The 12735-nt window shown below is 38.3% G+C and overlaps 1 protein-coding gene across 3 annotated transcripts in view; it reads right to left on the reverse strand.

Annotated features, from left to right (window-relative positions):
- IHO1 (interactor of HORMAD1 1) overlaps window positions 1-12735 on the reverse strand; it is a 46318-nt gene that overhangs the window by 32136 nt on the left and 1447 nt on the right. For 2 of the 3 annotated variants that reach the window (XR_008297151.1, XM_027038707.2), the window contains exons 2-5: window positions 10510-10580; window positions 7686-7756; window positions 3708-3882; window positions 1741-1904 (exon numbers count right to left, since the gene is read on the reverse strand). Coding sequence is in view for 1 of the 3 variants with exons in the window: in XM_027038707.2 (XP_026894508.1) it covers window positions 1741-1904; window positions 3708-3882; window positions 7686-7741 (395 nt within the window). In the remaining 2 variants the exon portion in view is untranslated. Of the gene's footprint in view, window positions 1-1740; window positions 1905-3707; window positions 3883-7685; window positions 7757-10509; window positions 10581-12376; window positions 12644-12735 lie in introns of those variants that run through there. The other variant, XR_008297152.1, reaches the window with a different exon arrangement.

A 12735-nucleotide genomic window follows, 5' to 3' on the forward strand; every position in this document is an offset into this window, starting at 1 on the left:
CTCCGCATCCTTGCCAACATCTGTTGTTGCCTGAGTTGTTAATGTTAGCCATTCTGACAGGTGTGAGGTGGTATCTCATTGTGGTTTTGATTTGTATTTCCCTGATGATGAATGATGTGGAACATTTTTTCATGTGTCAGTTGGCCATCTGGATGTCTTCTTTGGAGAAGTGTCTATTCATGTCTTTTGCCCATTTCTTCACTGGATTATTTGTTTTTTGGGTGTTGAATTTGAGAAGTTCTTTATAGATTTTGGATATTAACCCTTTCTGATACATCATTTGTAAATATCTTCTTCCATTCTGTAGGTTGCCTTTTAGTTTTGCTGATTGTTTCCTTTGCTGTGCAGAAGCTTTTTATTTTGATGAGGTCCCAGTAGTTCATTTGTGCTTTTGTTTCCCTTGCTTCCGGAGAAGTGTTAAGTAAGAAGTTGCTGCGGCCAACGTCAAAGAGATTTTGCCTGTTTTCTCCTCAAGGATTTTGATGGCTTCCTGTCTTACATTTAGGTCTTTCATCCATTTTCAGTTTATTTTTATGTATGGTTAAGAAAGTGGTCCAGGTTCATTTTTCTGCATGTCACTGTCCAGTTTTCCCAGCACCAGTTGCTGAAGAGACTGTTTTTATTCCATTGGATATTCTTTCCTCTTTGTCAAAGATTAGTTAGCCATATGTTTGTGGGTCCATTTCTGGGTTTTCTATTCTGTTCCATTGATCTGAGTGTCTGTTTTTGTGCCAAAAACAACTTTTTAAATGTTTTTTTTTAACATTTATTTATTTTTGAGACAGAGAGAGAGAGAGAGCATGAACAGGGGAGGGTCAGAGAGAGAGGGAGACACAGAATCCGAAGCAAGCTCCAGGCTCTGAGCTGTCAGCACAGAGCCCGACGTGGGGCTCGAACCCACAGACCGTGAGATCATGACCTGAGCTGAAGTCGGACGCTTAACCGATTGAGCCACCCAGGCGCCCCCAAAAACAACTTTTTAAAAAAAATATATTTTTTAATGTTTATTTATTTTTGAGAGTGAGTGAGACAGACTGCAAGTGAGGGTAGGGGCAGAGAGAGAGGGAGACACAGAATCTGAAGTAGGCTCTGAGCTGTCAGCAGAACCTGACATGGGGCTTGAAGTCACAAACCACAAGATCATGATGTGAGCAGAAGTTGGATGCTGAACTGACTGAGCCACCCAGGCACCCCTTAATACATTTTTTTTTGTTTATTTATTTATTTTGAGAGAGAGAGAGAGAGAGAGAGAACAAGCAGAGGAGGGGCAGAGAGAAGGAAAGACAGAATCCCAAGCAGGCTCCATGCCATCAGCCACAGAGCCTGATGCAGGACTCAAACTCACCAACAGTGAGATCATGGTCTGAGCTAAAATCAAGAGTCAGATGCTTAACTGACTACACCACCCAGGTGCCCAACCATAAAACAACTTTTATCTGATTTCCCAACTGTGATGATCTGAAAAGATAAAAGGGCAGAATTTTAGGCAGAATAAACATCATTACTTGAATATTGTATTTCTCTAAGAAGTCCTTTTCAGGGGGGCCAGAACTGTGGCAGCCATATTCAAATCTGCCATAAGTCACATTGACAACTAAGCAAATAAAGAGTAATTATTAGCTGAGCTATAAAGGCAAGAGTGCTAATATGCTAAAATAGAATTACTTGACTATTAATATTCCATTTTCTGTTTCCTTCAGAAAAGATGAGCTGTCACATCCACTTGAAAGGTTTGCATACCTGTCACATTTGTCTTTTGCCCTTTTCTTTTTCTCCTCAAATTGTTCCAAGAGGCCCTTTGATTTTCCAACTGACAAAGGAAGAGGAAATAAGCCTCTATCATTTGTATTTCCCCCAAATAGCTGGGGTTTTGTCTGGTATTTTGTGAAAATACTTGGTTCACTCTGTTAAATGAAAAAAAAATCATAGCATTTCATACATGCAAATATTTATAGCATTCACTATTTTCTACATAATATAGTCATATTTAAGTGTAAACAATAACATTAAAAAACAACATGGCATGTAGTATTTCCTTTTTATTCCATATTCATCAGAAAATCATATTAAAGAAACTCTTTTTATTAATAAGGTTCATGCCTTACCAGCACAGAGATATTTAAAATATCAGCTAATTGGAGTGCCTGACTGGCTCGGTCAGTAGAGCATGTGACTCTTACTCTCGGGGTCATGAATTCAAGCCCAATGTCAGGTGTGGAGCCTACTTTAAAAAAAAAAAATAAAAATAAAATATCAGCTAAGATGGCTTAAAATCAGTTGCACAGGGGTGCCTGGGTGGCTCAGTCGGTTAAGCATCCAGCTCTTGATTTCGGCTCAGGTGATGATCTCACGGTTTGTGAGTCTGAGCCCCACATCAGGCTCTGTGCTGATAGTGTGGAGCCTGCTTGGGATTCTCTCTCTCCCTCCCCCCCTTTCTCTGCCCGTCTTCTGCTTGCTCTCTCTTTCTCTCTCTCTCTCTCACACAAAATGAACTTTGAATAACTTAAAAAAAATCAGTTGCACAAATTTGAAGGCAATAACTGAATTATTTATGATGTCTCTGAGATATGTTAAAGTTTTCACATTAATAGGTTAAACTCAATTACTGTTGAACTAAACATAATAAATTTCACATGGACTGGACAGTAGGCATGCTGGCATATGGTGAGCCATTTCCTGCATTTGAGGCAACACTTACTCTGAAACATTCAGGGAGTACATATACTCCTTCATATCACTGGGTACCAATTTTTGTATCGAAATACTTATCTGAGAGCATACTCTACTATCTTAAAGCACTGACTTAATCTTATCCATGGAGTCTCTGTTTGATGCAGGTTAAGTCTGTATATAAAGTTAAATCTAGTTTTAAACCAAAATAAATAAATATGTAAAAATATTTCTGACCCACTAAAGAAGACAGGCTGGGCTCAGAAAATCGAGGACTCACGAGACTCTATTCTTGATTCTGGCCCATATTCACTAACCAAGTCCTCAGAATCCTCATGTCCTTCTTCAAGGAAATAATGTAGCATAGTAGACTAAAATCCACAAAGCATCTAAAGTTTCTTAGGAAAAAACGTCCATATAAAATAAAATTTATGTTACTTTATTCCTATTTTTCTAAAGCTCTTCTTTCTTATGAAATTTTCACAAACAATAGCATGTCTTAGAAAATGTCATGCAGGGGCACCTGGGTGGCTTAGTTGGTTAAGCATCTGACTTCGGCTCAGGTCAAGATCTCATAGTTTGTGAATTTGAGGCCCACATCGGGCTCCGTGCTGACAGCTCAGAGCCTGCAGCTTGCTTCAGATTGTGTGTCTCTGTCTCTTTCAGTCCCTACCCCACCCACCCCTGTCTGTGTGTGTGTCTCTCTCTCAAAAAATAAATAAGCATTAAAAAAAAATTTTTTTTTTAAATATCATGCAATATTTGGCTCCCTCTAAGAGGATCAAGGTACTGGCAATATTCTATATTGCTTAGTAATAGAAGAAACTGCAAATTAATATTTTTTTCCATTTCAGACTACCAAATCTGATCCCAAGACTACCGGAGTACTGAATCACCAAACAAGCACAAATCCATTTAGGAGAGTAATCCTTAGAGATGTATAAATCTAAAAAACAATCCAACAGAATAAGTCTTTATAGCTTATCTCCATAATGACTATGAAATGCATGCAGAGCAACTGTGGAAATGAGACTCACGTCCAGAGAATTCTGTTGTGACTGTTTTGGGTGTCTCAAGTAGACACCAGAGTCCAAGGGTGCTGACAGCGTCTCTGAACTTTCTGGACAGAACTGTGATCCAAAGAGGAACTGGGAATCACTGAGACTGGAGTGATCAGTCTGATTATTATTCCAGCTAGAGGAATTAGTGGTCCTGAAATTAAGCAAGAAAAGAAAAGTATAGCAAGTAGACAAACATCCTGAACAAATGAAATCATAATTCACAACTATTCATTTCAGAATATCCTGGGCAGAGTACTAGTTTGTTCTGATCTAATCCCCTGCACACTGCCAGTACTACCCACAAAGAAACACAAAGAAATTCTGAATGTCAGACATTTTGATTATAGAAACTTAAGAACAATCCGATAGAAATTCAAACATTAAGGACTGACACTATTACTTGTGGTACAAGAGCACTGTGGGCTATGACACCATTTTGGAGATCAAAGTTCCTGAAATCTTTAGGGATTAAAAGAACATTATCTTTCAAAAAGTAGAATCTATTGGGGCGCCTGGGTGACTCAGTCGGTTAAGTATTGGATGCTTGATTTCAGCTTGGGTTATGATCTCACAGTTTGTGAGTTCAAGCCCCATGTTGGGCTCCGTGCTGATAGTGTCAGCCTGCTTGGGATATTCTCTCTCTCTCTCCCAAAATAAATAAATAATTAAACTTTAAATAAAGTTGAATTTGTTAATCACTAAGGGAATAAAGTAACTGATGCATTAGTCTGAAGTAATAAGCTAGATTTACATATAGCCACATGGATAAGTCTCAAAAATGTAATTTTGAGCACAGAGAGTAAAAATTGAATGAACTCACGTATCATTTATATAACCTTTTAAATATACATCATAGCACACCAAACAAGTATGTAACTAAGTGTATAGAAGTGTACAGAACTCTCATTAACTCTCTTAGAGTATGCCTACAGGGAAGGAAGGGACCAGAATTAGAGGGAGAGTGGGAATCATAACAGAAAAAACACAGGACAACTTAGTTATGGACTGAATATTTGTGTCCAAATTACTATGTTGAAGTTCTAATTCCTAAGGTGATAGTATTTGGAAATGGGGTCTTTGGGCGGTAATTAGGGTTAGACATGGTCATAAGGGCAGGCCTTCATGATGAGATTAAGGTCCTTACAATAAGAGATGCCAGAGTTTGCCCTCTCTTTTAAAAAAAAATTTTTCTTTTAATGTTCATTTATTTTTGAGAGACAGAGACAGAGCACAAGCAGGGAAGGGGAAGCTAGGGGAGACACAGAATATGAAGAAGGCTCCAGGTTTCAAGCTGCCAGCAGAGCCTGACGTGGGACTCGAACCCATGAACCGTGAGATCATCACCTGAGCCAAAGTTGGATGCTTAACTGACTGAGCCACCCAGGCACCCCTCTTTTTTTTTTTTAATTTTATGTTTTTATTTATTTTTGAGACAGAGAGAGAGCATGAGCAGGGGAGAGGCAGAGAGAGGGGGAGACACAGAATCTGAAGCAGGCTCCAGGCTCTGAGCTGTCAGCACAGAGCCCAACGTGGGGCTCGAACTCACAGAGTGTGAAATCATGACCTGAGCTGAAGTTGGACGCTTAACTGACTGAGCCACCCAGGCACCCCCTTTTTTTTTTTTTAAGTTTATATATTTATTCTTTGAGAGAAAGAAAGAGAGAGAGCAGGGGAAGAGCAGAGAGAATCCCAATCCCACTGACAGTGCAGAGCCCAATGCAGAGTGGAACCCACAAACTGTGAGATCATGACCTGAGCTGAAACCAAGAGTTGAATGCTTGACTAACTGAGCCACTCAGACACCTCTCTCTTTCTCCTTCATGTAAGGACACAGAGAGAAGACAGTTGTCTGGAAACCAGGAAGGGAGCCCTCATAAGAAATTATCTGCCTGGCATACGGTTCTAGGACTTCCAATCTCCAGAACTGAGGAAATAAATTTCTATTGTTGAAACCATCCAGTTTAGGGTACTTTGTTATGGCAGTCCATCAGACTAATAGGCCTCATCCAGACTGAAGAATATGATCAACTCAGATTTGTGCACAGGAGGATCCATTAAAAATTGTTTTTGAGGGGCGCCTGGGTGGCGCAGTCGGTTAAGCATCCGACTTCAGCCAGGTCACGATCTCGCGGTCCGTGAGTTCGAGCCCCGCGTCAGGCTCTGGACTGATGGCTCGGAGCCTGGAGCCTGTTTCTGATTCTGTGTCTCCCTCTCTCTCTACCCCTCCCCCGTTCATGCTCTGTCTCTCTCTGTCCCAAAAATAAATAAAAAACGTTGAAAAAAAATTTTTTTTTAATTGTTTTTGAAACAAGGTGGTATTCCCTTTCACACCTTTAGTGTCTTATTCTTGCTTGCTCTAAGTACTTCCAGCTGTGGACTTCCAACTTACTTCCCATAGATATATACATTTAAACCTCACATATGGGGGTACCTGGGTGGCTCAGTCAATTGAACGGCCAACTCATGATCTTGGCTCAGATCATAATCCCACAGTTTGTAGAATCATGCCCCAAGTCCGGTTCTGTGCTGGCAGCCCAGAGCCTGCTTGGGATTCTCTCTCTCCCTCTCTCTCTCTCTGTCCCTACCCTGCTTGTGCACATTTGCATGAGCTCTCTCTCCTTGTCAAAGTAAATAAATAAACATTAAAAAAAAAGAAACATCTCAATAACAACTTGGGTTACTTAATGCTGTTGTGTAACCTAAAAAAACATGCTTTTTATTAAAATGCACAAACACAAATCATTCCTTTTAATAAAGCTAAATTAAAGTAATTACATAGCATATAAGTACATAATCCAAGCCAACATATACTAATGCAAGACAAAAAGAAACTCTAATAATTCAGCACAGGAAAGAGCAATTATTTTCACTCATAGAACCATTTTCTAAGATTAGCTAAGGTAATGGGCTGCACACATATATTATAATATGGGTTGCATAATCGTTGCTCAAAATAGCTTAAATAGCTCTCTATGACTCCCCTCTTAGGTTAAAGAAAATAATTAGCTGTGCTGGATAAAAAAAAAAAAAACTGTGAGCTTCCAGAAACCACGTAGGATTTACATCTTAAAGCCAGGATCTGGAATTTAACAAAGATTTTCTCTGTATCAACTGAAAGCATTTTTTTTCTTTTTGAGAAATAAAAAGCACAATGCTCTAGGTTTTTGCTGAATTAATAACTGTCTTCAGGAAGGTATTAGAAAGAAAAGAAACTAATAATAAAACCATACCAAAAGCAATTAAAAATCCCTTAAATATATACTAATTCTGGGGCACATCCACCAAGTTAGCAATGGCAAGTCCACTGCATGGCTGATGGACACCAATATAAGTACCTCAGTGGAGTAGTAGAAGGGGCAGTATTTCAGTGAGCCTTGTCAACAGCTGGAGTAGCTCTTAACTCCACAGTACCTACAAATGGTACCACACAAATGAATACGTATCTAAACATTGTCTTGATTTGATCCTTGCTGTTTCAATAGAAATCACTCCAACTGAGGTCAGTTTCTAGATTGTTAGGCCATTTCTAATTCTCACAGGCCTCATACTCCAGAGGCCTAGTTCTGGACACAGAGCCACTGCTCAATTAACACAAATAGCTAAATTGACATTGCTTTTATCATCAGAACATAGGCGGAGGGGCGCCTAGGTGGCTCAGTCGGTTAAGCATCCGACTCTGGATCTCAGCTCAGGTCTTGATCTCCGGGTTGTGAGTTCAAGCCCTGCACTGGGCTCCATGATGGGTGTGAAGCCTACTTTAAAAAAAAGAAAAGAAAAGAAAATAGGCAAAAGGAAAAAGGCAAATATGGGAGAGTGTAGCAGTGAAGGGAAAAGAAGGGAAAAAAGCTGTATGAAGTCACCCTATTACTAATAAACTAATAGGAAAGGTAGCCTTTTTCAATGAAATCAATACAACTATAAGACCTTCATTAAGTATCAGAGTATATAACTTACCCAGAACCTGAGGGAATACTGAGCATCTCTTTGATATTCCAGACGTTAGAATTCATTTCTTATGGCTAGCCCTATTGAAAAGAGAGGAATATTAATTTAAAAGGTTAAGTATAACTTTCCCCCCAAAGATGACTTTACTGGTGACTGTTATATATGGATGAAGACATTTCAGCAACTATATTCCCATTCAATTGGTGAAAATTCCCATTACCTATGTGTCAGAAACAGGTATTTTGGGGGCACCTGGCTGGGTCAGTCAGTGGAATGTGTGACTCTTGATCTCAGGATTGTGAGTTTGACCCCCCACACTGAGTGTAGAGATTACTTAAAAATAAAATCTTTAGGGGGTGCCTGGGTGGCTCAGTCGATTAAGCATCTGACTTCAGATCAAGTCATGATCTCATGGTTCATGGTATCGGGCCCCGAGTCAGGCTTTGTGCTGACAGCTCAGAGTCTGGAGCCTGCTTCAGATCTGTCTCTCCCTGTCTCTCTCTGCCCCTCCCCCGCTCACACTCTGTCTCTATCAAAAATGAATAAACTTTATGGGGTGCCTCAGTGGCTCAACTGGTTAAGCATCCAACTTCAGCTCAGGTCATGATCTCACAGTCTGTGGGTTCAAGCCCCACGTCAGGCTCTGTGCTGACAGCTCAGAGCCTGGAGCCTGCTTCAGATTCTGTGTCTCCTTCTCTCTCTGCCCCTTCCCTGCTTGTGCACTATCTCTCTCAATCAAAAATAAACATTAAAAAAAATTTTTTTTAATGAATAAACGTTAAAACATTAAAAAAAAATTCTTTAGGGGCACCTGGGTGGCTCAGTTCATTAAGCATCCAACTCCTGATTTCAGCTCAGGTCATGATCTCAGTTTGTGGGATTCAGCCCTGCATCAGGCTCTGCACTGACAGCAAGTAACCTGCTTGGGATTCTCTCTCCCCCTCTCCCTGCCTTTTTTTCTCTCTCTCAAAATAAAGAAACCTAAAAAAAAAAGTAGAGTGGGGATAACTGAATAACTACATGAAAAAAGATTAAGATTGGATCTAGTCCTTTCACCATACACTACAAAATATCCAAATGGATCAGAGATAATATAAAAATGAAATCATAAAAGAACCAGAGGGAAAGCTGATGCAACTTCAGCTCAGGTCATGATCTCACAGTCTGTGGGTTCAAGCCCTACGTCAGGCTCTGTGCTGACAACTCAGAGCCTAGAGCCTGCTTCAGATTCTGTGTCTCCCTCTTTCTCTGCTCCTCCCCTGCGCGCTTGCACACACTCTCTCTCTCTCAAAAATAGATAAACATTAAAAAATTTGTTAATCATAGAGACTGTTTTCTTTTGTATAAAGGTGGTAAAATGCAAGTATAATAATGTACTCTGTTACTGAGGCTGGAAGGAATGAGGCACTTTCAAGCACTTCTGCTGGGAAGGCCTCTGTGGAGGAGAATTTGGCACTATCTAGAACATTTAAAAATGTATTTACTGTTTAATCCAGCAATCCTACTTCTAAGGATTGGGATCTATGCCAATAATACTTTGACAGAAATAGAAAATTATATATACACATGTCTCTTCAATACAATACCATTTGTAATAGCAAGACCATAAACAACTCAATACCCATCAGTTGGTGAATAGTTGAACAAACTATGGTATATTCATACAATGGAGTTTTATGGAACTGTTAAAAGTAATAAATATTCTTGTGTATATAAGATATACTTCAATATACTCTGGGAGTGACCTCCCAGAATATTGCTAAGCACAAAGAAAAAAAAAAAGGTAAGGTGAAGAATAGTGTATGTGGTATGCAATATTTCATCCAAAAATGTCAAGGGAACATGAATATAAATAAATATACACACATAGCAATGTGCTTATTTTTTTTAAGTAAGGAAAGAAGAAAAGCAAGGAGGAAGAGAGAGATAAGAAAAATAGATAAACTGAAAACCAACAAAAACGTTTATCTTGGAGGGCAGAGATAGGGTGGAGAGGCTAGAAATGAAAACTAGACTTCTCCAACTGTAGCAGTTTTTACAGTTTCAACTTTAGAATAAGTACATATAATCACATAGTTACAAAACAAAATTAAATAAAAAATGGGGAAAACCAAGAAATTCCTACAAAGGAGCAAAATGGAACATACAAGTTGGTTATTGAGCCCCACAAGAAGGGTCTATTTCCTGTGCCTCTAAATATGATAATTTGATACCACATCTCTAGTGAAGTGTAGCCTAAAGACAAAATGAACAGTAAAGGAATCTGTGTATTTGTTTTCAGTAATCATAGTTAGTAAAATATATATATATATATACATATATATATACATATATATGTATAATATACATATATATAGACATACATGTAATATACATACATATATACATGTAGCATCTATCAGAATACAGCAAATCAATAATATATTAATGTAGTCATTGGGAATAAAAATTTTCAGTGTATGAGAAAAGAGATAGAAATACAAAATAAGGTTAAGCAAAAACCCTATAATCCTAGGTCTGAAATAAATAGAAAATTATTAGTAATTCTTGATGTACAATCTTAGCACCCAGCTTTTGGTCTTGAAATGCCATTCACCACTAAAAGGAACCAGTTCTGGGGCAGAAAATGTACAACTTGAGTCTGAGATATCTAGTCCCAGAGAACAAGGAAGCTATCAAAGACTACCAGGGCCAAAGATTACTGGAGAGCTAGCTTAAAGGGCTTCCTCTGTTAAATTTATAGTTTTTAAAACCTTCATCAGTCACTTTGGAAGATATGCAACCACCTTATTTTGAAAGCTGGTAGGGTAGACAAAAGAATCGTTTCTCTTACCTTTCTAGGAAGATGCACTTCAAAGTAACCAACATATAGATGTGAGAATGTTCTTTATAGAAGTATTTCAGCTAATAAACACAGAATGAATGGTACAATTAGATTATTACCATTTTGGAGGTGCAATGAAAATAATGAAAACATTATGAATGTTTCATTATGAATAATGAAAACAATGATCATAAATGGCTGTTTAAACCATGAGGTGAAAGGTAATAGGAAACTTTATAATGAATAGATCAGGCTGAAAACACCTAAATCCTTCAGTTGATCTTTTATTCACAAAGACAGAAACCAGCCCTAGTATGAGCCTCTTGATGAGGTTCAACAGGAGGTGCCAAGCATTACCAAAGAAGTAAGTATACTTGCCAAAAATATTGATCCCTAATCTAATTAACCTTCTAGATGTAAGGACCAGTATACAGAAAATACAGTGGTTAAATAGAACCAGTGGAATGGAATCAGCAAAATCCAGAGGGGTTAATTCTACAGTTTAAATGATCATATTCTTTTAAAGCATAAGAGGCAAGAAAAAAAAGAGATGTGGGAGACTATAAATTAGAAGAGATTTATGAGCCACACCAACCAAATACAATGTGTTTGGATACTGAATTATAAGAAAGCAATTAAGAAAATTTAAACATTGACTAGGTACTTAATGATATCAATAAATTGTTACTTTAAGTGTGGTAATGATATTGTGGTTATGATAAAAACAGAGTCCTTATCTTTTATACATACATAAATTTTAAATTAATAAAATAGTCTCCAAAACTTTTGTTTTGCTTTAAAATAATAGAGATGGATTAGGGGACCTGGAAAGGGGTACAGACTACCCCTGGGTTGATAATTGTTGAAGCTAGGTGATGGGTACATTGGCATTCATTCATCCAATGATTTCTACTTGACATGTTTGAAATTTTCCACACAAAAAATTGATATATGAATTGGTAAATGCCTGTATTAGCTGACAACACCCAACATTGTTACCTCCAGCCCAGACCCCTCTCCTGAACTTCAGACTCCTATATTCAAGTGCTGGCCTGACATCTCTACTTGGGTGACTAATATGCACCACAAACCAACATGTCCAAAACTAAGATTGTCATTTTTTTCCCCAAAACATTCTCCACCTACACTCGTCCTATTCCAGTTAACAGCAACTCCATCTTTCTAGTTGCTCAAGCCAAAATCTAAGAGTCCTCTTTGACTCTCTTCTCACATCCAGTCTGTCAGCAAATACTATGATTCCTTCAAACATATTCAGAATCTGTCCACTTTAAGTTCCTTCTTCTATAGGTTTACCAGATAAAATATAGGATGCTCAAATTTGAACTTCCCAAATATTGCCCAGGACACACTTGTACTAAAAAAAAGATTGTTTACCTGAAATTCAAATTTAACTTGGTGTCCTGTATTTTTATTTGCTAAATCTGACAACTTTAGATTCAGAGTTCCTCTAACCTTAAGTCAGATCATGTTATCCCTCCTCCTACCCTACTCCAATACAAGCCAGAATTCCCATGATTATCTCTGGTGTCTGCAATCTCCCCTTAGCCCTGCTTTTTTCCCATCTACACTCCATTCCACACTTCTTATGGGGCTTCTCACTGCTGCTTTCCCTTGCTGGGAACCAGCACCACAACCAGAACCACAACCAGCTTCAGGCCCCTTTCCCATACTGTTTTCTCCACTTGGATCACTCTTCCTTCAGATTATCAGCATAATAGGCCAAACCACATCCACCACCTCCAGGGGTTCTCTCAAATTATTCAAAACTGTAGCACCTCAATAATCAATGTTTCTTCTCTGCTTTTTCTCCAAAGCATACCATTATTCTAATACACTATATATTTTTAAATTTTACCTTGTTTTGTCTGTCTCAGCATGCACATCCAAGCCTACAAGAATGTAATGTTAAGCTCTTTGAGGATAGGAAGTTTTGTGTTCGGTTCACTGCTATATCCTCAGACTCTAGAAATTGTGCCTGGCACATAATAGGTGCCCAGAAAATACTTACTGTTAAATCAGTTGTTGTTTTTTTTTTTAAATGAGAACTAAATTAGGACAATAGAGCAAAACTTTCCAAGTATCCACAAATTTAAAAATACATATGATTTGGTTTTAATTATTACATTTCAAATCCCTAGATCTGCATAGACTTATGACATATTTAAAAAAAGAGGAAGAATTGAAGTAAGTCTAGGATTCCTGACTCATGTTTAC

Source organism: Acinonyx jubatus, chromosome A2 (assembly GCF_027475565.1).
Source record: "Acinonyx jubatus isolate Ajub_Pintada_27869175 chromosome A2, VMU_Ajub_asm_v1.0, whole genome shotgun sequence".
Lineage (NCBI taxonomy): Eukaryota > Metazoa > Chordata > Mammalia > Carnivora > Felidae > Acinonyx > Acinonyx jubatus.